Genomic DNA, 20,268 nt, shown 5'->3' on the forward strand with positions numbered 1-20,268 from the left:
TTGCAGCATCAGCGCAGACTTTCTCCTGCGCGTACATCACGGTTCCATGAGAGCCTGACAGTTGCGGGACGACAGTGCGTGTTGAGAGTACTCAAAAAAGGGGAACAGCCTACTGCAAGTACAAGAGGATGAGTGGGAGATTTCCGGAAATAAGGTGATCAACATTTTGTTCAAACTCCGATTATTGGCTGACATCAAACACACCTCTTCCTCTCGACACCTTCCTCCTGGCTGTTCCCTATACTTGGGTTTACCTTCAAAATGCAACGGCTGTTACCGTACCTTCCTAATGCAACGCGACCGGAAGACCTGGCCTCAATGATGAGTTATCTTTGAGCTTCTCCGGCCAACAGCAAAACAACCATCCAAATTCATTTGTCGTGACAGGTCCGGAGGAGGAGAATGCGCAGTGAGTGCTATACGATGCCGTCGCCATACTGTTGCCATATGGTTCCAGACCCATGGCCATCTGAACCTTGGGAGTCGTAGAGTACATGCTCGTGAGTCGTGAGCGACTTGTTGCGAACTCGACGACAGGGATGTGTGTCATGGTATGTCTCTTCCTGCTGCTCGTCTTTCATGCCGCATATGATGCCGATGCTACGTCAGGGTGAACACTGTGAACGCCGTACGATGCATACCCAGTCCTATGGCTAGAACCCCGATAGCTCGTCCGTGTCCCTCAGTCCTACTGAATTCGACACGGCATTCCTGCTCCCTGCGTATACGATGGTGATGCACAGTGCAATGCAGTTATGTATCGTATTTTAGATGGACTTGCACATGATTATGACACTGGAATCACCCTACAACCCCGCTCCCTCGACGTATGTGTTCCCTAGTCCCGACGGCCTCCCTTCTACTGACCGCCTAGTCTTTTACGGTTACAGGAGTCAGCACTCAACTACGCGCATATGCCGCTCGGAGAATCGACCTTACGATACACAGGGAAACCGACGGCCTCTCACAGGTTCCACTACCGCTGCGACGGAACTTTCACACAGTGCGATCAGTAAGAACGTCTCTCAGCACAGCCTGTCATGTCGATATTGTCATTCAGCTCGAGGTTAGTGTCACCTTGTCTGTTGCTGCGCTGTCGCTTCAATGGACGTCTTCAGCCTCACCCCGACGCTCTCACATCGAGTGCTCAAGATCCTGAGAGTTGAACTTTACGATGCTAATCCAAGGGAACGCCAAGATACCTCCGAAGTGACTCCTCGCAAGGTCTAAATGTTTCTCCACGCTGAACGTACTCCCGCACTGCTCCATCTGAGCATGACGTCCCACGAGGCCTGGGGCGTGTGCCTTCGACCCGACCACCTGAGCCGTATCGACCCGCGCACATGGGTCCTCCTTGGCACAACTGAGGTGTGCGCATTGATACCGTATTCAGTGTACTACGCACCTGCGTAGCCGGGAGGACCCTGGTGAGGCCGCCGCAGTAGCCTCCGCGTTCCAGTAGGCGAGTCTGTCCCACCATGATGGGGTACGCTGACCAAAGTCTACCCAGTGCCTCGGGGTATAAAAGTCTCTGCTATGCATCCCTCACCACAGTGTATCTGCTGGTACACCGCTAGGTGATCATCGTTGACATCATGAAGACAATCTCGGTTTCCCTCGTATCTCTTCTCGCTGCGCTTGTCAGCGCTGCTCCGTCCGCACCTGGATGGCGATTCGACCTCAAGCAAGTCAACTCTGGCATCGTCGCACTGGAGTCCATCGTCGTCTCTCCGAACCTCGTCCTCTTCTTCGACCGCGCCTCCAACGATCCGCTCCAAGTCAATAAACACTCGGCATGGGGTGCACTGTGGAACCTTGCCGACAGCACGGTGACGCCTCTCGACCTCTTGACCAACTCCTTCTGCGCCAGCGGCGCCTTGCTCAGCAACGGCACTATGGTACGTAACTCCTGACACTACTGGCAAACTCGCCTTGATGTTGCCCCAGGTCAGCGTTGGCGGCGACCCAAACGGATTTGTGGGCAACCCTGGCATTCAGCCTGGTACCCAAGCCATCCGTATCTTTGAGCCGTGCGGATCTCCCTCCGGCGAAGGTTGCACCGTCTTCGAGGATCCCGCAAACCTCCACCTTCTTGAGAAGCGGTGGTACCCCTCGACTACACGCATCTTCGACGGCAGTCTCATGATTGTCGGTGGCATGCACGAGGACGCCGCCTTCTACAACATCGACCCCGCGCTCAGCTTCGAGTTCTTCCCGCCCAAGGAGGATACCCCACGGCCATCCGAGTTCTTGAATCGGAGTCTCCCGGCTAACCTGTTCCCGCGGTACGTATCTTCACTACACACGGTACTCCCCGGACTTATCGTTCTTCGTAGTATCTTCGCTCTGCCCGACGGCAAGGTCTTCATGGTTGCCAACAACCGCTCAAGCATCTACGACATCGAGGCCAACACCGAGACGATCCTCCCTGATATCCCGAACGGGGTCCGCGTCACGAACCCGATTGACGGCTCTGCAATCCTTCTTCCACTTTCCCCTCCCGACTTCGTTCCGGAGGTTCTCGTGTGCGGCGGTACTCAGGTCGACGATCGGATCCAGCCGGCAAACCTCTCTTCACAGATCCCTGCCACGTCCCAGTGCTCCCGCATCACTCTCACACCTGAGGGTATCGCCAAGGGGTGGGAAGTCGAACACATGCTTGAGGGACGCACGATGCCGGAGCTTGTCCATCTCCCCAACGGCCAGGTCCTCGTCGCGAATGGCGCGCGCACTGGCTTCGCTGCCATCGCGCAGGTCCCCGACGCCATCGGGAACTCGAACTCTGACCACGCCGTGCTCACCCCGTCCCTCTACACTCCCACTGCGCCTCTCGGGAAACGTTTCAGCAACGCAGGGATGCCTACATCGGATATCGCGCGCGTGTACCACTCTAGCATCACCCTCACGCCGCAGGGCAACTTCCTCGTCGCTGGCAGCAATCCCAACGGAAACTTCACGACTGGTGCGGGTATTAAGTTCCCGAGCGAGCTTCGCGTCCAGACACTCGACCCGCCGTTCATGTTCGTCGAGCGGCCGAAGATCTTGAACACTCCGGAGAAGCTCGGGTTTGGCAAGCGGGTCACCGTCCCCGTGTCGATCCCGTCCTCGCTTAGCCGGCCCAACGCGAAGGTCCAGGGTGAGTATGCGATCTATGAGGTGTAGCGTGAGCGTGAACTGGAAGCTGACTCAACGTTTGGCAGTTTCTCTCATGGACCTGGGCTTCTCGAGCCACGCCTTCCATTCGGGCGCCCGGCTGGTCTTCATGGATGCGACCATCTCTCGGGATGGGAAGTCGCTCACGTTCGTGACACCTCCCAACGGCCGTGTCTACCCACCTGGTCCTGCCACGATCTTCCTCACCATTGACGACGTCTCGAGCGAGGGTGCCTGGGTGATGATGGGCAGTGGTAACCCGCCGCCGACCCTTGAGTAAGACCCACGATGCGGATGTCTTATGATGATGTACATGTAAGACCATGATTGTGCACGTAAGACTCGCGTCACTCGAAGTTGGTTCGCAATATAATGTCTCACTTTTCACTTTACCTCGTACGCGGGCCACTGGGGCTGTCCCTCCCGGCCCCTCCGAGTACCATCGCTAGTATTTTTAAGTGCTCTTTCGATCTCACCTCATAAATCTGATATGTTGATCTCACACTACTTGAATGTCCATGAATACGTGGCCCGAGTACCATTAGCGCAAGTGAGTGATATTCGGGAAGAAGTCAAGAGTTGCTTTGGAGTCCTTCTGCCTCCGGTGCCCCCTTGCTCCTGTACTGAAGTCACATCTACAGTCAACACTTGAACTCCTCCTTTGGAAAGTCCCCATGAGAAACCTGTGCGTCGAGCAATACGTCGTGTGCCGGGGTATCGAGATATGGAGAGGATCGTCCGAATCACGTTCCAGAGTGCGCTGGTTGGCCTCCCGAAGTTCGGAAAAGCAGCGAAAATTCAGGATTAATATCATGCTGCAAGACTCCATGAAGTCAAGACGCGCCATGTACCCTCACGTATCGACCATGGCGTTCATAATATAGCCAGAACTAGTGCACCGGCTCAGATTGTACACTAGCGAAGTGCAACAAAATAATCTATCAATCGAAGCAGTGGTCAGCGACCTGGCTTGGCTATGCCTCGGATAAGCATGGACATACCATCGAAGTGTTCGGCGCCCTCCCGGTCAGCGTTGCACAGATACCTCCTGACTCTCTCACCTTCCCAGCCTGGGATCTCCCTAATCTCGATAGGGCAGGCGTTCTCGTCTCGGACGACGCGCCACCACCTCCATGGAGCCGCGATTTCCGAATAGTCGTCCTCACATGGAAGCGTCTCAGATGCGGGCGACTTCGCAAGAGCTACGTATCGCAGCGAAGGCAGGTATAGGGAGGCGTGGTTGAGGAAAACGTTCCGTTTCTCCTCTATGTGCTCGGGAGCCTGGTTGGGTGCCGCCGGGGCAAGGATACTCAGACATATAAGTGGCAAATCTATGGGCGCATCGGGTTTGAATAACTCGGACTGCGCGTACAGAGGATGGTCAATGATGCTAGACCTCTACATGGTTTCGGCGAGAATCACTCACGAAGAGAGAGATGTATGTAGGGAACGTTGACTGGAGACTCTCGATCTCCAAGAGCCGGATGTTCGCGGCGTCGCTGAGGAGCTTGTCCCACACGAGAGAGGACACAAAGACAAGCTGTAGAGTGAGAGTAACCAGATGCGCGGGGTCGCAGGCGCTGTCGAGGATGACGCCGTCTTGAGCGGCGAAGCTTGGAATGTATGTAAGGTGGTTGACACGCCAACGCACTGGTTCGCCATTGAAAGAGCTTGAGACCATTAAATGCTGGAGCGTGCCCCAGATACCAATATCGACATCGGCATTCATGTGGGTGCTCCCATCCAGGACTAGGGTCTGCAAGTTGGGGAACGTGATCGGCAAAGATATACATGGGGGGAGTTCTTGCTCAAGCGTTCTCAGCGTCCGAACGGATGAGATGATGATGGCGCTGGAGTTGTGATGATTCCCGCTCATTGGATTATCCTCATCCCCATTGCCCCCGGGGTCTTCTTCCAGGTCTTCATTTGCACCGTCGTGTTCATCAGCATCGTTGTCGTCAAATTCGTCTGCGAATGCATTTTCGCCTTCGTCTACGTCGTCATCGTCATCTGCGTCGCCCTCCTCGTCATCAGGAAGTGAAAGCCGCTCTAGCACTAGTGTCGTGAGAGCAGGAAGGCGGTAGATGAAGCGTAACACGCGACGAAATGGGAGCACGGTGCCAGCAAGAGAGTCGGAGAGGTGGAGTTGGGTGAGCGTGTCCGGTAACCGTAGCGCGGCCAGCATCTCGGGCGTGCAACCGCTAAGGTGGAGACATTTGAGGCCCGTAAACGCTCGCAGGTGCTCAGAGTCCAGCGCAAGTGATAAGAACGGGGCGCAAGACAGGTCCTCCAGCCTCGTCGCCTGTCCCATGATGTCGAAGCAGTCCTGGATGGCCGGAGCGTATAGTTGGGGTTCGAACCAGCTCCAGGACTCTGGGGGTGCGACGAAATTGAGAACGCGTAGCCGGGGTCCGCGGACGCTGGGGTCCTCGAAGATCCACTTGCGCAGTGCGGCCAGCTGGGGTGCCTCGACAACGATCTCCTGCAGGCGTAGTTGCACCACTGCATGCATGTGACGAGAGGTCAAAGCCAATGCGAGTCGATCGCTGAAGTCGAGGAACCTCGATATTTCTCGAACAATGTCGTCCGGTATGGCAGGAATACCTCCGTCGTCGTGTACGACTGGCTGGGGGTCGGGAAGGTTCACTACACGGACGGGCGATGTCGATGGCATATTTTCTGTCGGTATGAAGCTCCAAATCCTGTGTCAGCACGACTCCTGCTATTCCCTAGACACATAGCCAAGCTTACCTTACTGTAGTCGTGGTGGTTATGGCAAGATAGTGAGACGCGCCGCGAGCGCCTGCTTCTACATAGGCTTTATCTCTTACCATTATGACCTTGGTCTAGTCTCCTTATCCTGGATCCTCCGTATCTTAGGCCGCGTGCAACTTCACTGCTGCGTGTTTTAAGACGATGAACTCACCAGGAGTGTTCGTTCCTCTATCCTACAACTATCCAGAAGACGGCGACGCACTTGCAGGTCCTCCTCGAGTGCGTTCTGTAACCCTGAAACTCGGACTGCTTATGCATCACTAACCCGCAATGATCACCCTGCAGGGTCTAGAAATATCGTGCTCGTCGCAGCACCGGCCACTCTCTAAGCATCGTCACGCACGGGTCCAATGGAGGAGATGATACGAATGACGAGGATACAGAGAAGCAGGAAGTGCTGACGCGCTTGAGGTTGACGGACTTGGAGGGCTTTATGACGAAGGCCGCGCTGGCAAGGTGCGTTCGTTCTCTCTTTCTTTTCACAAGACCTGACGACTCCTACGGGCGGTCATTTACCCCCTCATTCACCGACTTTCTGGATCCGATCGCGCACTCTACGCACTCTGCTGCTTGAAGACCTTCGCTTCCAACGAGATGAGATTAGGACCAATGTGCCTAAGGGTGAAGCCTTCCCACTTCTGTCCGTGTTCTTGCCATGGGTTATGGTGCATCCGCTACTAGCCTACGAGTCGTCTTCCCGATCCTCTCCACGCTGGAACTTGGCTTCAACCGCCATGACGACCTATCCGAGTCGACGTCCGATAGCTCTCGAATAGCCTCAGACCTGCCGTTCGTCCTGCACCATCTCCGCTTTATTACGAATTATGTGACGCAAGTCCAGTCTGACTACGTCCTTTCTAACTGGAAGATTAGCCGACTCACACTGCAAGCCAGCACATGCGATGACCTCGAGTTCGTCGGCCTCTCAACGAGGAACATCGAAGACCTAGTGCATCTCACGGTCGACACCGCACCAGCTCAAGGCAGTACGTTCGTTACCTTCGCGAATGTGATGCACGATATAGCGAACTGCGCACCCAACCTGCGGTCACTGGAGTTCGTCTTCTGTTGGCGGTGATTATACGGAGCTTCTTTCGTACATCGTGAGTACTCCTCGGTAACCCAAGTTCTGATAGATGATCGCGGTGCTGACTCATTCTCAAGCGCATGAATACTCCACAGCAAACAGACCCGCCATTGATTACTATGTCCCAGCATTCGTGCGCCGACCAAGTTTGGCCATGCGGTCTGCAAGGTCATGTACTAGTACAGATGCGACAAGTTCCTCGAGTCCATCTGCAATCGGTTCTCCTTGCTGCGCTATATCGCGCTCGCGGATGCTCCTGTCTTTGTTGGAGATGACGATGAGAGGAGGCATTGGTGGCGAGTCCGAGTACGAGACAAAGAGGGCTCCCTCGTCGCGGTTCGAGAAGCGCCGCTATTGGAAGGATGGAGCGAGGGACTATTTCCGGGATACAGGGCGCAGACGCTGCAGCCCAGTTTGTAGGTGCGTGCTCGCAAGTCATCCTTCCTTGCGCCTGTCTCTAACGCATGTATCCAGAGAAGTTTGTTCCCTGATAGTGATGCGATTACCACCTGAGTACCCAGTATGCTAACCCGCTTACGATATACATATTTGTGGTCGCGCAGAGGCGTGACTGTGCCCTCTGTGATACTATCGCTTACAAGGACTTCCGAAGCATGGCCATGTCTCCACCAATTACCGCCTTCATCTCTTTACTCAGGCGTGTCCCTCTTCTCGCTCGCGCTCATATACTCACCTACAAACCTTCACTCTCGTTTCTACCATATATAGCTTCCCTTTCCCCGGATCGATACTCTCACTTCTTGAGCGCATCTGCCGTGTGGGTGCGTGCTCTCTTCGCCGTTGCCGTTGATGAAGGTGTCAGCAAGTCGGCAACAGTCTACGTGGTGAGTGCAGTCAACTACGATCCCTTAAACACCGCGAAAACTGCTCGAAGTACAGATCGGTTGCACAAGTGTGAGAACCATATCCCGCGCCACGGCAACGAGCCATACAGTTCGCATAGCTTCTCGCCTTCGGGAAGGTAATAATCCCGCTGGAAGACCTGAGTCGCTCATCTATATCCCCGCCCATGTGTTCTGCGGACTAGAATAGTGCAGCATATGGCACTGCATTGACTGCGCCTCTGCGGATCCGTGGCCGCATTCGTTTGTTGGTTGTTGCGCCCGTCAATGTAAGTTGTGATCTGCGCCACAACGGTTTCGCTTACGCATATGGCAGACTATGTTCACCCGTTACAGGTGAAGGGTCTCGCGGGATGGTAACTTCGTGAACCCTATAGGCTGGACTTCGACGGACACCCGCTACTCACGCAACCCGAACGACAGCGGCGCCAGTTATAGCTGTGAGAACAACCCCAGATGCGTCATATGCCTTGAAGCTGATCATGTTCTGCAGCGCACTAGTCTGGCGTTATAAACGCCTCGTCCAGCGCGATTTGCCAGGTCGTTGCCCTCGCGCACAGCTTCTGATCAAGCATGTCCTCGCCAGCGGATATCATTGCGGCTGAGAACGAACTGTGAGTACTAGCATCTCATCATCTCTCTCGTTGGATGTCCTGACCCCCTCCCCTTCCCAAGGCTAACGGAGCGCTACATCTACTTTGCATCTGTGTGTGAGTGGTTTTCTGACGTGTCATCTCGCTGCGAATCGTGCTCACCGGAGAGTCACGCCCAGCCTTGCTCTTCTATGACTTCGTTATTACGTCCGGACGCGAGGTGAACTTGTTTTGGACCAAGAAGCTCACCGGGGCGTCTGCTCTGTTCTTCTTCATCCGCTATGTCACGTTGGTATATGAGATTTTGGACGTCGTATCGTCCGTGTTCACGCTGAGCGACAAGGTGCGTCTTTTCCCGCCTGGCCCCTACAGCGCTGACGTAGTCTTGATAGAGGTGAATCTTCTTGCATGGATGACCTCTCGGACTCTCATGCTCGCCTTGTCACAGCTGCGACGGCGTCATCAAATCCTACACAGCCTTAGAATATGTGCGGTACATACCGTTCGCAGGTGAGGATTAAAGATCTCCGCGTAGAATTTCCGCTAAGGGTCACGATAGTGTTTTCCGCGATGCGAGCGCACGGTCTACTCAAGAACTGGGTCTTGTCGGTGTTGATACTCGTGCTGTCCTTCACCCCGCTTGTGAACTTTGTAGGTCACAACCTCACGATACCTCATTTGCTGTCGCTGAATCGGACGCACATAGGCGATGTTCCCTCTTGGATTGACTGGGATGTTTGACCCGGTCGTCGGATGCGTGGCTAACATAGTTCGTATCACGCCAAACGAACCCATCATGTTCGTACTTCATCCCAGTCCTATCGTGAGCGATACCGGGATATTAACACGCTCACAGATGTACGTCTCGCTGGAACACTTGTACCTGTCCGCGCCGTTAACGAGTTTCCCGCAGTCGTCAGCGTCGCTCGCGCAGGACTCATCCTCGCTGACTTCATCCTGATTGTCCTCACCTGGGTAACACTCGCCATCGGCCCGGCCCGGCCACACTTGCACCTCGGAGACAACACTCGCAGGTCATTGGCGGCTATCATGCTTTGGAACGGTCAGTCTGTCCCCCGTCTGCGCTGACGGAGTGTGCTGACGGGAAGACCTACTTCAGGGCTCATATACTTCGTGTGAGGCACAATCTATCGCATTCAATATGTTTCATACTCAAGGGCCAACTTCCGGTGCAACAGAATCCTCTTTATTTTGAACGTCTTGCATCTCAGCTTCACTCTGACTTCGGTGCGTGACCGTACGTCCGGCTTTCTGCGACGACATGTATTCTTACCGTGTACACTTTAGATCTTCGGGATCGACGAGCCTAGCAACATCACGCTCTTCACCGATCCGTGCGTTCCCGGTCCCTTTCTGGTTCATCGACATCCTATGCTAACATCGACGGTCGCACAGAGTTACATCGATCTTAACGTGGCACTTCTTGCTTGACCTGCAGGAGGCCAATCAACGCGACCTGAAGCTGGACTCCGAAGATCCCATGCACACCTCGATGTCGATCACCGGGTCGCTGAACTTTGCGCGAGTGATGGGCTCTATCGGCTCCATTGTCGTTCCTGGAGCGGACGACCTGGATGATGACTTACGGAGCGCGGATGAGCCATCGAATGCCCCGGATGGAGATATGGTTTCGACACAGCCGGAGGAGCTCGCAATCGCTGGAGGAAGTAACGCGAACGGCGCGGGGCAAGCCTGAGTTACAATGGGATACCGTGGTCTCTTCGGAAGAACCGGGAGCCTTTCAGTCATGAAGTGCGACGATATTGCGATGTTGTAGGCTATTAAGCTGAGCTATGTTGTATGAAGACGAAATCGGTTGAGTTTCATTTGGCATTGGAGGCCGTGCAGATGCAAATTCCGCCAGAGCCGCCCGTCCCGGTCAAAGCCAATGCGAGTCGATCGCTGAAGCCTGAAGTTGAGGAACCTCGATATTCCCCGAACAATGTCGTCTGGTATTGCGGGAATACCTCCGTCATCGTGTTCCACTGGCTGGGGGTCCGGGAGGTTCACTACACGGATGGAAGATCCGATCGCATAACTGTCTATCTGAAGCGCTATCTGAAGCTCTAAAGTGTGTGCCATTAGTACGCATGTTATTCCTGGGCACAAAGCGGGAACCACCTTGCTGCTGCTGTGATCGTGCTGGTTAGGGAAAGAGAGCGAAACGCGCCGCGAGCGCCCGCTTCCAGGGTCTCCCTCTCAAGTACCGTCACTACCTCAGTCTAAGTAACAGTTTCCTCGTCCTCCTTCGCGTCTTTGGCCGCGCGCGACTTCACTTCTGCCTTTCTAAGACGAGTAAATTACACCAGGAGCGGTCGTTCCTCTACCATACAACTATCCAGAAGACGGCGACGCGCCTGCAGGCCCTCCTCGAGTGCGTTTTGTAACCCTCGACTGCTGACGTATTACTAACCCACAATCCCTAAGTCTAGGTAGCACGGAATATATATAAGACGCACGTGCTAAGGAAGGTCATTGCAGAGAACCGCGCCATGGAGGGGGCTAATCCAGACTGTATGTGATTTCTCATTCTCCGAACACGGGTGTGATGGTGTCGCGAGGTGCATGGAGTGACTTTGAATATTGAACACAAAGGTGAGCTCGTATACTCCTGTGTTACGACTTGGAAGGGCCTGGTGCAACATCTTCAAGTATCCCTCCTACCTTCTCTGCCGCGCCCAAGTACGCTACGAGGAAGACCTTCGCGGTCTCCAAGGCCTCTGATTGTACACGCCCCACCCCACTCAATCTTCCCCTCCGTCTCACTCCAGAGTACGGGCCAACAGAGTACTTCCAGAGAACGCCCGTTCCTGCCCGCCGTCCCCCTCCCATACCAGGCCTCCACGCACGCACATGATGATCTTGACTCCTCTTCCGCGACGGACGGGGTGCCGACCTCCAACACAATCATCGGCACAAGTACGTTGCGTCCGCACATATAGATGCGTGCACGTCTGAGCTCTCTCGGAAGGTGCAGGGTGTTTACAAGGACTTCCGATGCATGATCTTCTCTCCACGGGTTAACACCCTCTTCTCTCCCGAGCCCAGATACTCACCTGCAAATCTTCGCTATCATTTTACATATATAGCCTGTCTTTCCCCGAATCAACATCTTTACTTCTCGAGCGCATCTGTTGTACGGATGCCGTTGATGAAGATGCCAGCAATCCGGCAACAGTCTACATGGTGAGTGCAGTCAACCACAATTTCTACCACGTTCTAATACCGCGCGAACTGCTCGAAGTACAGATTGGTTGCATAAGTGTGAGAACCTGATCCCGCACTACGGCAACGAGCTATACAGTTCGCATAGCTTCTTGCCTTTGGGACGACAAGAACCTCGCTCATCGACATCGCCGCTCATGTGTCCTGCGGACTGGAATAGTGCTATTTGGCACTGCACAGACTGCGCCTCTGCCGATCTGTGGCCGTATCCGTGTCTTGGCTGTTGCGCCAGTCAATGTTAGTTGTGATCTGTGCCACAACCTCTTCGTTTAAGCACACTGCAGAGTATGCTCACCTGTGATAGGTGAGGGGACCCGCGGGAGGGTAACTTCGCGAACCTTATAGGGGTTCCCGCTACTCACGAAACCCGAACGACAGCGGCGCCAGTTATAGCTGTGAGAACAACCCCAGATGTGCCATATGCCTTGAAGCTGATCATGTTCTGCAGCACCCTTGCCCCTAGTCGCCGATGTTATAAACACCTCGTCCCGCCCGATTTGAAACCCGTTGCCGTCGCACACAGTTTCTAGTCAAGCATGTCCTCGCCAGCAGATATCATCGCGTCTTATAACGAACTGTAAGTCGCATCTCCTCCCTCTGGTTTCGATGTACTGACACTCCCTTCCCAAGACTAACGGAGCGCTACATCTACTTTGCATCTGTATGTGAGTGATCCTCTGACGTATGATATAGCTGCGAGTCGTGCTCACCGGAGGGTCACGCCCAGCCTTGCTCTTCTATGACTTCGTTATCACGTCCGGACGCGAGGTGAACTTGTTCTGGACCAAGAGACTCACGGGGGCGTCTGCTCTATACTTCTTCATCCGCTACGTCACGTTGGTATATGAGATTTTGGACTTCGTATCGTCTGTATTCACGCTCAGCGACAAGGTGCGTCATCTCCGGCTGGACCCCTACAGTGCTGACGTATTCTTCGTAGAGGTGACTCTTCTTGCATGGATGACCTCTCGGACTCTCATGCTCGCCTTGTCACAGCTGCGACGGCGTCATCAAATCCTACACAGCCTTAGAATATGTGCGGTACATACCGTTCGCAGGTGAAGATCAAACATCTCCGCGCAGAATTGCCGCTAAAGGTCACGATAGTGTTCTCCGCGATGCGAGCGCACGGACTACTCAAGAACTGGGTCTTGTCGACGTTGATACTCGTGCTGTCCTTCACCCCGCTTGTGAACTTTGTAGGTCACAACCTCACGATACCTCGCTTGCTGTCTCTGAATCGGACGCACATAGGCGATGTTCCCTCTTGGGTTGACTGGGATGTCTGACCCGGTCGTCGGATGCGTGGCCAACATCCTGCGTATCACGCCTAACGAGCCCATCATGTTTGTATCCCTCCTCTCGCCACTGTATCAGGGGTACTAACACGCTCACAGATGTACGGTCTCACCAATGCACCTGTACCTGCCTGCATTAACCAGTTCCCCGCAGTCGTCAGCCTTGCTCGCGCAGGACTCATCCTCGCTGATTTCATCCTAATTGTCCTCACCTGGGTAACCCTCGCTATCGGCCCGGCGCGACCACATTTGCACCTCGGAGACAACTCTCGCAGGTCGTTGGCGGCTATCATGCTGTGGAACGGTCAGTCTATCCCCCGTATGCGCTGACGGAGTGTGCTGACGGGACGACTTACTGCAGGACTCATGTATTTCGTGTGAGGCACAATCTATCGCATCCAATATGTTTCATACTCAAGGGCCAACTTCCGGTGCAACAGAATCCTCTTCATTTTGAACGTCTTGCACCTCAGCTTCACCCTGACTTCGGTGCGTGACCGTACGTCCGGCTTTCTGCGACGACATGTATTCTTACCGTGTACAATTTAGATCTTCGGGATCGACGAGCCTAGCAACATCACGCTCTTCACCGACCCGTGCGTTGCCGGCTCTTCTCTGGTCCCCGCGTACTCGTGCTGATATCGGCGGTTGCACAGAGTTACATCGATCTTAACGTGGCACTTCTTGCTTGACCTGCAGGAGGCCAATCAACGCGACCTGAAGCTGGACTCCGAAGATCCCATGCACACTTCGATGTCGATTACCGGGTCGCTGAACTTTGCGCGAGTGATGGGCTCTATCGGCTCCATTGTCGTTCCTGGAGCGGACGACCTGGATGATGACTTACGGAGCGCGGATGAGCCGTCGAATGACCCGGATGGAGATATGGTTTCGACACAGCCGGGGGAGCTCACAATCGCTGAAAGAAGTAACGCAAACGCGGGGCAAGCCTGAGTTACAATGGGATATCGTGGTCTCTTCGGAAGACCCGGGAGCCTTTCAGCCATGAAGTGCGACTCGGACAAGGTTGCTATGTTGTAGGATATTTCGCTGAGCCAATATTGTATGAAGACGAGACTGGTTGAGTGTCCTGGAGGCCGTGCAGATGCAACTTCCACTAGAGCTCGGCCCGCGGGTCCCACGTCAAGTATGTACTCGTACTCCAAACTGCACGACTGCTTCAACGAGGATTCCAGCGTGGAAGAGTCTGACACAAACAGGAAGGCTAGGTAAGGTACCTGGGTCATGCTATGCACTAGGCACGCAACTAGCAAGAAGGGAGATTATGAGAGGAACGAGGGGGTGCTGCTACCAAGAGGAATATCTACTTCTAGTCAGGGGTGTAGCGAGGTGGCAGGAGATCCTGAGTATACATCCTCAGCCCCGAGTCCATCTCTTCCATATGTCCAGATGGTGATTCAATCGGACGTAGCCTACGGCGTCGTTCGCGCGCCGATATCGCGCGCAGCAGCGACCGCGCGTCTAGCTGGTGTTCGGGAGGCACATGCCACGGCGACGTCGCAACTTCCGCTCTGAGCATCGCGCTCGGGGTAGTTCCGGCGGCAGCGAACGGAGACTCGGGCTCCGGAATCCTTAGTTGTTCTGAGGCCAAGTCGGGAGAGAACTCAAGCTGTGGGCTCGAGGGCGGACAACGGACAGGAAGCGCGCCGCCAGAGTCGGATGCAGAAGGGATATTCGGAGAAGCAGGTACGGACATCCGCCGACCGTCGAGAGAGCGGCCCGGAGGTGAACTCGTCAGCTCGCTCACCCAACTAGCAGTACGGATGACTGAGGCGTCAGCGTGATGTGTTGGGTGGAAGCATCCATGCACCTTGCAGTAGTGGGTGTCCAGATGTGGGCGAGAAAACGCAGTTCCCGTGAAGGAAGGCGTTTCCTGGGTGAAGATAGAAGGTTCGCGCAACTCTGCTGCAGTACCCACGTGAGCGAGCGAAGACCTCAGCAAGAGTTTAGACGGTTCTTACCTCTTCTCCGTCGGAGTTGCCACCATGAAACCGCAATGACGACCACGAGTAGAAGACCCATGACTCCTCCCACCGAGCCTGCAACTTTAGCAACTTGGTTCGTTCGAGAGGAGGTTGGTCCTTGCCGTTCTGTGTGCATTGTGGGGATGGATGAACTCCCCGAACTAGGAGGTGAGATAATAGACGTTACATGGTCAGTCTGAGCGGCTGTGCCAGTAGACGTCGAAGTCGTCCCAATGCTTGGCGGAGCTATCGCGGTCATGTTAGAGTGGATGAAGGTGGAGTGTGTAGAGGTGGAAGTTGTTGACGATGAATGCACGGTGATCCTGTGAGATACTGGAGACGACGGCGGGATGGATGGAGACGATGGAGTCGAGGAAGGAGTCGAGGAAGGGGACGAGGAAGAAGACGAGGGAGCCGAGGACTTGGAGGGTGCTGAGGTCGTCGAGACAGTAGTATTGGAAGAAGGTCCAACATCAACGAGGAAGTAGTCTAACCAGAAGATGTTCGGACTCGTCCCGTTCACGTTCGTGACCTCGATTGTATGGTCTCCCGCTTGTAAACCTTGTTTCTGGTAGTAGACCACGTCGAACGTCCTCTCCTCTGTCCAAGGTGCTGTATATGTCTTCACATCCGCGCCATCCAGGGTATACATAGTCGTCGCCTGGCCATCATTGACCGACGCGTCCAATATGCCGACTACCTGGATTCCGGTACCTGGTCGATTCGCAGTCAGCGTCGAAGAACGTCAAGTGACGGGTGGGTCTACCCACTCACCATGAAATTGCAACGTAACAGTCAGACCTTCAAGTGCGGCGCCATGCCTTGACCCGCCTGACGCGAGCGTGAACGGGTCGGTGATCCATTGCGAGCTCGAGTACTGCACGGATGGGTCGGAGTCTTGGATGCGGACCGTCGAGGACATATGCTGCTGTAGACGATGACGAGCGATGGCAGGCAGGTTCAAGGGCGTTGTACTGGGACAAGGATGAGCAAGGGTCGTCTGAAGTCTAATCTCTTGTGCGAGTCCCGCGCGAGGTAGCGCTTATGCCTAGGGGGTTGGATCGGAGTAACACTCCCCGTCCCTTGCGGAGAGTATTGTTCAACTGTTGAACTGCGACAGCTCAGGATTTGACCGAGGCAGGTGCCTTAAGGTCAGTACTGCACACGTCGTAATCCGGCAACTGTCAGAACCAGCATACAACATCAACATCACATCAGGATTACTCGATACGCACTGGAAAGTGGCAGCGCCGCCAGGTCGCTCGCGCATTGACGTCTGTTGGTTGAAAGGCTTGAATGCATTCCTGGTGGCGACCTCCTTGTCCTTGTTCGTGGTACTCACACTGCACATCTGATAGCCTGAGTCAGATCCGACTGCACCGCAAAGACCAACCAAGATCCTCACCGAACACTATCCGTCATCTCACCTCCTTTCATTCCGCTGTCGCAACTCCCTGGGAGATCAGAGACCGTGTGCGCTGGGCGGAATCGAGCTCAGTCGCCAGGGAGCGACTGCGGATGAAGAACGCCCGAATCGTGCCGAAGACGCTCGACAGTATATTTTAGGAGACGCTTTGGACAGTGGAGAGCGCATGCGAGAATTGAGCTTGCAGTGCGCTCATGGACGATGGACGGGAGGGCGGAGAGTGGGGCGGTAGGAATGCCGTATGAGGCGGGCTGATCGTGATGAGGTGCGGCCTCGAGCAAGAAGCAGTGGAAGGGGACCCGGGAGACCATGAGTAGACAAGAAATGAGAGCGGCTGAGGTATGCAGAGTGGAACCTCCGATGCTAGTACTGGGCCTGCTATGCAGACATCATCGATGAAGCCTTGGCGAAGGTCGAAGAAGCAGGTGAATGGACGCTCTAGGCGGTTGTGCGCGATGAGCAACAAGGGAAGCGAGGAGCTGGACACCTTGGCATAAGCTACGTGTTTTGATGCGGATTCATAGACGTACCCGAACTATGATCAAGCAGTGTTCTCACAGAGTGAATTTTGGCCTGTGGTAGGACCAGCCCGACGCTCAACTAGGAACGGGTCGTTATGGAAATAGAGACTATGCGGTGCTGATGAGGAGGTCAATGCAGTGCTGTTGGAAACTAACTAGTAACGGTTACTCACTGCCTGCGGTCCCGTCTGCCTCATAAGCTTCCTTCGCTAGAGTAGGGTGAGCGACAACAGGGAACGCGAAGTAAACTTTTAGGTGCACGCTGCACATTCGACCCTCAGCAATTGTCCTGAAGCTGCTCAACGATCAAGGTTGCTTAGGTATGTGTCAGTAGTGCTACATCAAAAGCAAGCGAAGCAGTTGTGAGTAAAAGTACACGCATTGCGAGGTGCGAGGTATCGTCCCCCACGACAGCATCTCCTTCATTCAAGGTTGACTTTTCCACTCTCCACTCTCCGGATGACACGTGTCAGCCGGCTCACAGGCCGCCAAATGCGATGAACTTAACGTTCATGTACTCCTCGATCCCGTGGCCACCCTCACGACCTACACGTCATATCAGCTCTACATTCACCCGGGCAGCGAACATATCCAGAACTCACCAAGCCCGCTCTCCTTGATTCCACCGAACGGAATGACCGCCTGGCTGATCACGCCTGTGTTCGTGCCAACCATCCCGACCTCAAGCGCCTCCGCGACGCGCCACACCCGGCCGACATCCCGCGAGAAGAAGTAGCCGGCGAGGCCAACAGGGGTATCGTTCGCCATGCGGATGACCTCCTCCTCGGTCTCGAAGCGCGTCAGGGCCGCGAGCGGGCCGAACGTCTCCTCCTTGTTCACGAGCGCCGTCGCGGGAACGTCCGAGAGCACCGTCGGGGCGAAGAACGAGCCGGGGCCCTCGATGCGCTTGCCTCCGACAAGAAGCTGCGCGCCCTGCGAGAGCGCATCCTCGACGTGCCGCTGGACCTTCTCGATCGCGCGGTCGTGGATGAGCGGGCCGTGCGTGCTAGAGGGGGTGAGATGCGACGAATGGACGTGCGAGGAGGTACGTACGTGTCTTTTTCGAGACCATTGCCGACCTTGAACGCGGCGACCCTCTCCGCCAGGCGGGACGCGAACTCGGCGTAGATAGACGACTGCACGTATATCCGGTTCGCGCACACGCACGTCTGGCCGGTACCGCGGAACTTGCACATGATCGCGCCTGCAGAGAATGTTCAGCGAGTCCCTTGCATAGTTGTGTTAGATACGCACCCTCGACGGCAGCGTCAATGTCCGCGTCGTCGAACACGATGAAGGGAGCGTTCCCTCCAGCTTCGAGCGAAACCCTACACCCAGCATTAGTGAGCGTGACCGGCACAAGGCTCGACCGTAGAACATACTTCTTCAGCGTGCTCGCAGCCATGCCATAGAGCATCTTTGCGACAGGCGTGCTTCCAGTGAACGACACCTTCTTCACGGCAGGGTTCTCGCACATCTCGCGTCCAACGACTGCCACGTTCGCTTGGGTCGTGACCACGTTGATGACACCAGGCGGGACACCAGCACGAGTCGCGAGCTGTCAGCGAAGAATTGAGATGAGCTGGCATGAACAACTACCCAAAGCATACCTCGACAAGTGCAAGTGCGGAGAAGGGGGTCTCCGGTGGCGGCTTGATAACGGCAGTGCAGCCCGCCGCGAGAGCAGCACCCAATTTCCGCGTGATCATCGCGGACGGGAAGTTCCAGGGTGTCAGAATCGACACGACACCTGGAGCAACGGGTCAATAGAGCCATGGAGGCGTCGACTGGCAAGACTGACCAATGGGCTGCTTAATGACGACATTGCGGATGTTTGTCATTGCGCAAGGGATGACCTCTGTGACCGCCGCTTAGCTGGGAACTGATTCGTGAAGGTCATACTGACCTCCGTATGTTCGAACAGCTTCCTCCGCTGTCAAAAGAACATTCCGATCAAACTCCCGGGCGAAGCACATCGGCTTTGCTGCTTACCAAACCACTGCACAGGTGGGAAATGAGCGAGTGTTCAGCGAGACAGATGATCAGACGTACCTCAAGGAACGATGCACTGTAGTTGTGCTCTCCCTATCGGCGATTCTGAACGGCTGTCCACGCGCAGGAGCCTACAAACGTACCTTTGCTTCCACGAGAGGCTTCCCGTTTTCCAACGTCTACAAAAACGGGATTAGACATGGAAGGTGCCGTACATGGCGAGCGACTCACAATAAGACGAGCAAGGTCGTCCGTGTTCTCCTTCATGAGCGCGTAGAACTTCATGAGGATATCATGCCGTTGCTGCAGCGTGTGTCAATAATGTTTCGGAAAAAAATAAAGAGACCAGCGCGAGTCGCAGTAAGGGACATAGTCGGAGTAAATGCAGGAACCCGTGAGGAGGAGGCCGTGTTGGGTCGAACGGGTGCCGTGGGGCTAAGAGCGAAGCCGAGTCGCGTGCCGATCCGTCAACCACAAATCCCACCTAGACGACCTACACCACGCCGACATACCAGGCGGCGACTCGAAGGCGTACGGCTGCGAGCTGCTCTACCATATGTCCAGTCGCTGCAGCCCCCACAAGGAACTGGAGACAGATAGAACGACATGCGGCAAGGGTATGAGCCAGTCTGTGGAAACCCGCGGCGGATACGGGTACGGATGGGCTCCTTGTCACCTGTACCCTACCCGTGCTACGCCCGGCGGATCGTCCGCCGGACGAATGCCCCAGTCAATCTGACTTTCGGCGTTGTGTTGATTGTTGCTCGCGGGCGAGAGACCCACGCAGGTATGCTTGTAGCTAAAATGAACGCACCTTGGCTGAAGTCTTACTCCACGTCTTGAAGGCCGTGGACGCAGCCTCGATAGCCTGCTTCGTCTCCTCAAGACCCATTTCCGGAATCGTGCCCAGCTCCTCCGCTGTGGCAGGGTCTGCACGCAGCAAAGAAAACGTTCAGACCGCGAGGCAAGCATGCACAACAAACTGCGATACGCACTGGTGACCTTGATTACCCCGCCCTCCTTCGCGTCCACCCACTTCCCATCAATGAAGCCCTGCGTGCGCACCAAGGACGCATCCTTCAAGCCAAACTGCTCTCGTGACTCAGCGACTGCTAAAGGTGTGACTCGGAACGCGTCGCACGTACAGCATTTGTGCTCGCCATGCGGTAACGAAAGAGCGGGTGTCTCGGGATGAACTTGTTCTTGAGGGGCGCGGCGAAAAGAAGGGTGATGGATGCGGCGCGACGAGGAGGCGGCATGACAAGGAGGAAAAAGAGGGAAGCTTGAGGGCGTGAAATGACTCTGCGAGAGTCGGCGGAACTGTTCAAG

General features: G+C 55.2%; 6 protein-coding genes across 6 annotated transcripts; 3 read left to right on the top strand and 3 right to left on the bottom strand.

The window, feature by feature from the left end:
- Nucleotides 1-1,595: 1,595 nt before the first annotated feature.
- On the top strand, nucleotides 1,596-3,433 carry L226DRAFT_452253 (glyoxal oxidase precursor; the record flags this gene model as incomplete). The annotated part of the gene is made up of 4 exons (XM_067675049.1): nucleotides 1,596-1,898; nucleotides 1,948-2,285; nucleotides 2,337-3,136; nucleotides 3,201-3,433. 4 exons carry the CDS (start codon nucleotides 1,596-1,598, stop codon nucleotides 3,431-3,433), a joined length of 1,674 nt encoding a protein of 557 aa, XP_067542032.1.
- Nucleotides 3,434-3,696: 263 nt separating this feature from the next.
- Nucleotides 3,697-5,918, bottom strand: L226DRAFT_608687 (uncharacterized protein). The gene is made up of 4 exons (XM_067685957.1): nucleotides 5,905-5,918; nucleotides 4,580-5,846; nucleotides 4,155-4,515; nucleotides 3,697-4,091 (listed from the first exon to the last, which is right to left on the bottom strand). The coding sequence occupies exons 2-4, from the start codon at nucleotides 5,825-5,827 to the stop codon at nucleotides 4,069-4,071; spliced, it is 1,632 nt and encodes a 543-aa protein (XP_067542033.1). The 5' UTR covers nucleotides 5,828-5,846; nucleotides 5,905-5,918; the 3' UTR covers nucleotides 3,697-4,068.
- A 2,194-nt stretch (nucleotides 5,919-8,112) lies between these two features.
- Nucleotides 8,113-10,188, top strand: L226DRAFT_608688 (uncharacterized protein; the record flags this gene model as incomplete). The annotated part of the gene is made up of 12 exons (XM_067685958.1): nucleotides 8,113-8,147; nucleotides 8,215-8,318; nucleotides 8,372-8,492; nucleotides 8,554-8,588; nucleotides 8,651-8,814; nucleotides 8,982-9,122; nucleotides 9,178-9,329; nucleotides 9,392-9,534; nucleotides 9,592-9,607; nucleotides 9,671-9,719; nucleotides 9,780-9,826; nucleotides 9,888-10,188. Exons 3-12 carry the CDS (start codon nucleotides 8,452-8,454, stop codon nucleotides 10,186-10,188), a joined length of 1,089 nt encoding a protein of 362 aa, XP_067542034.1. The 5' UTR covers nucleotides 8,113-8,147; nucleotides 8,215-8,318; nucleotides 8,372-8,451.
- A 2,567-nt stretch (nucleotides 10,189-12,755) lies between these two features.
- Nucleotides 12,756-14,094, top strand: L226DRAFT_608689 (uncharacterized protein). The gene is made up of 8 exons (XM_067685959.1): nucleotides 12,756-12,775; nucleotides 12,825-12,916; nucleotides 12,972-13,065; nucleotides 13,170-13,319; nucleotides 13,377-13,392; nucleotides 13,456-13,504; nucleotides 13,565-13,611; nucleotides 13,672-14,094. The coding sequence occupies exons 2-8, from the start codon at nucleotides 12,836-12,838 to the stop codon at nucleotides 13,967-13,969; spliced, it is 735 nt and encodes a 244-aa protein (XP_067542035.1). The 5' UTR covers nucleotides 12,756-12,775; nucleotides 12,825-12,835; the 3' UTR covers nucleotides 13,970-14,094.
- A 63-nt stretch (nucleotides 14,095-14,157) lies between these two features.
- On the bottom strand, nucleotides 14,158-16,142 carry L226DRAFT_138806 (uncharacterized protein). The gene is made up of 3 exons (XM_067672319.1): nucleotides 15,775-16,142; nucleotides 14,998-15,714; nucleotides 14,158-14,941 (listed from the first exon to the last, which is right to left on the bottom strand). The coding sequence occupies exons 1-3, from the start codon at nucleotides 15,920-15,922 to the stop codon at nucleotides 14,346-14,348; spliced, it is 1,461 nt and encodes a 486-aa protein (XP_067542036.1). The 5' UTR covers nucleotides 15,923-16,142; the 3' UTR covers nucleotides 14,158-14,345.
- Nucleotides 16,143-17,425: 1,283 nt separating this feature from the next.
- L226DRAFT_452451 (succinic semialdehyde dehydrogenase) lies at nucleotides 17,426-20,198 on the bottom strand (the record flags this gene model as incomplete). Its single annotated transcript, XM_067675062.1, has 15 exons — nucleotides 17,426-17,493; nucleotides 17,550-17,953; nucleotides 18,001-18,151; nucleotides 18,202-18,275; nucleotides 18,330-18,505; nucleotides 18,558-18,697; nucleotides 18,749-18,805; nucleotides 18,854-18,880; nucleotides 18,940-18,946; nucleotides 19,000-19,032; nucleotides 19,083-19,118; nucleotides 19,171-19,242; nucleotides 19,754-19,869; nucleotides 19,935-20,028; nucleotides 20,085-20,198. The coding sequence occupies 15 exons, from the start codon at nucleotides 20,196-20,198 to the stop codon at nucleotides 17,426-17,428; spliced, it is 1,569 nt and encodes a 522-aa protein (XP_067542037.1).
- Nucleotides 20,199-20,268: the final 70 nt, after the last annotated feature.

Source organism: Lentinus tigrinus (assembly GCF_003813185.1).
Source record: "Lentinus tigrinus ALCF2SS1-7 unplaced genomic scaffold L226scaffold_2, whole genome shotgun sequence".
Lineage (NCBI taxonomy): Eukaryota > Fungi > Basidiomycota > Agaricomycetes > Polyporales > Polyporaceae > Lentinus > Lentinus tigrinus.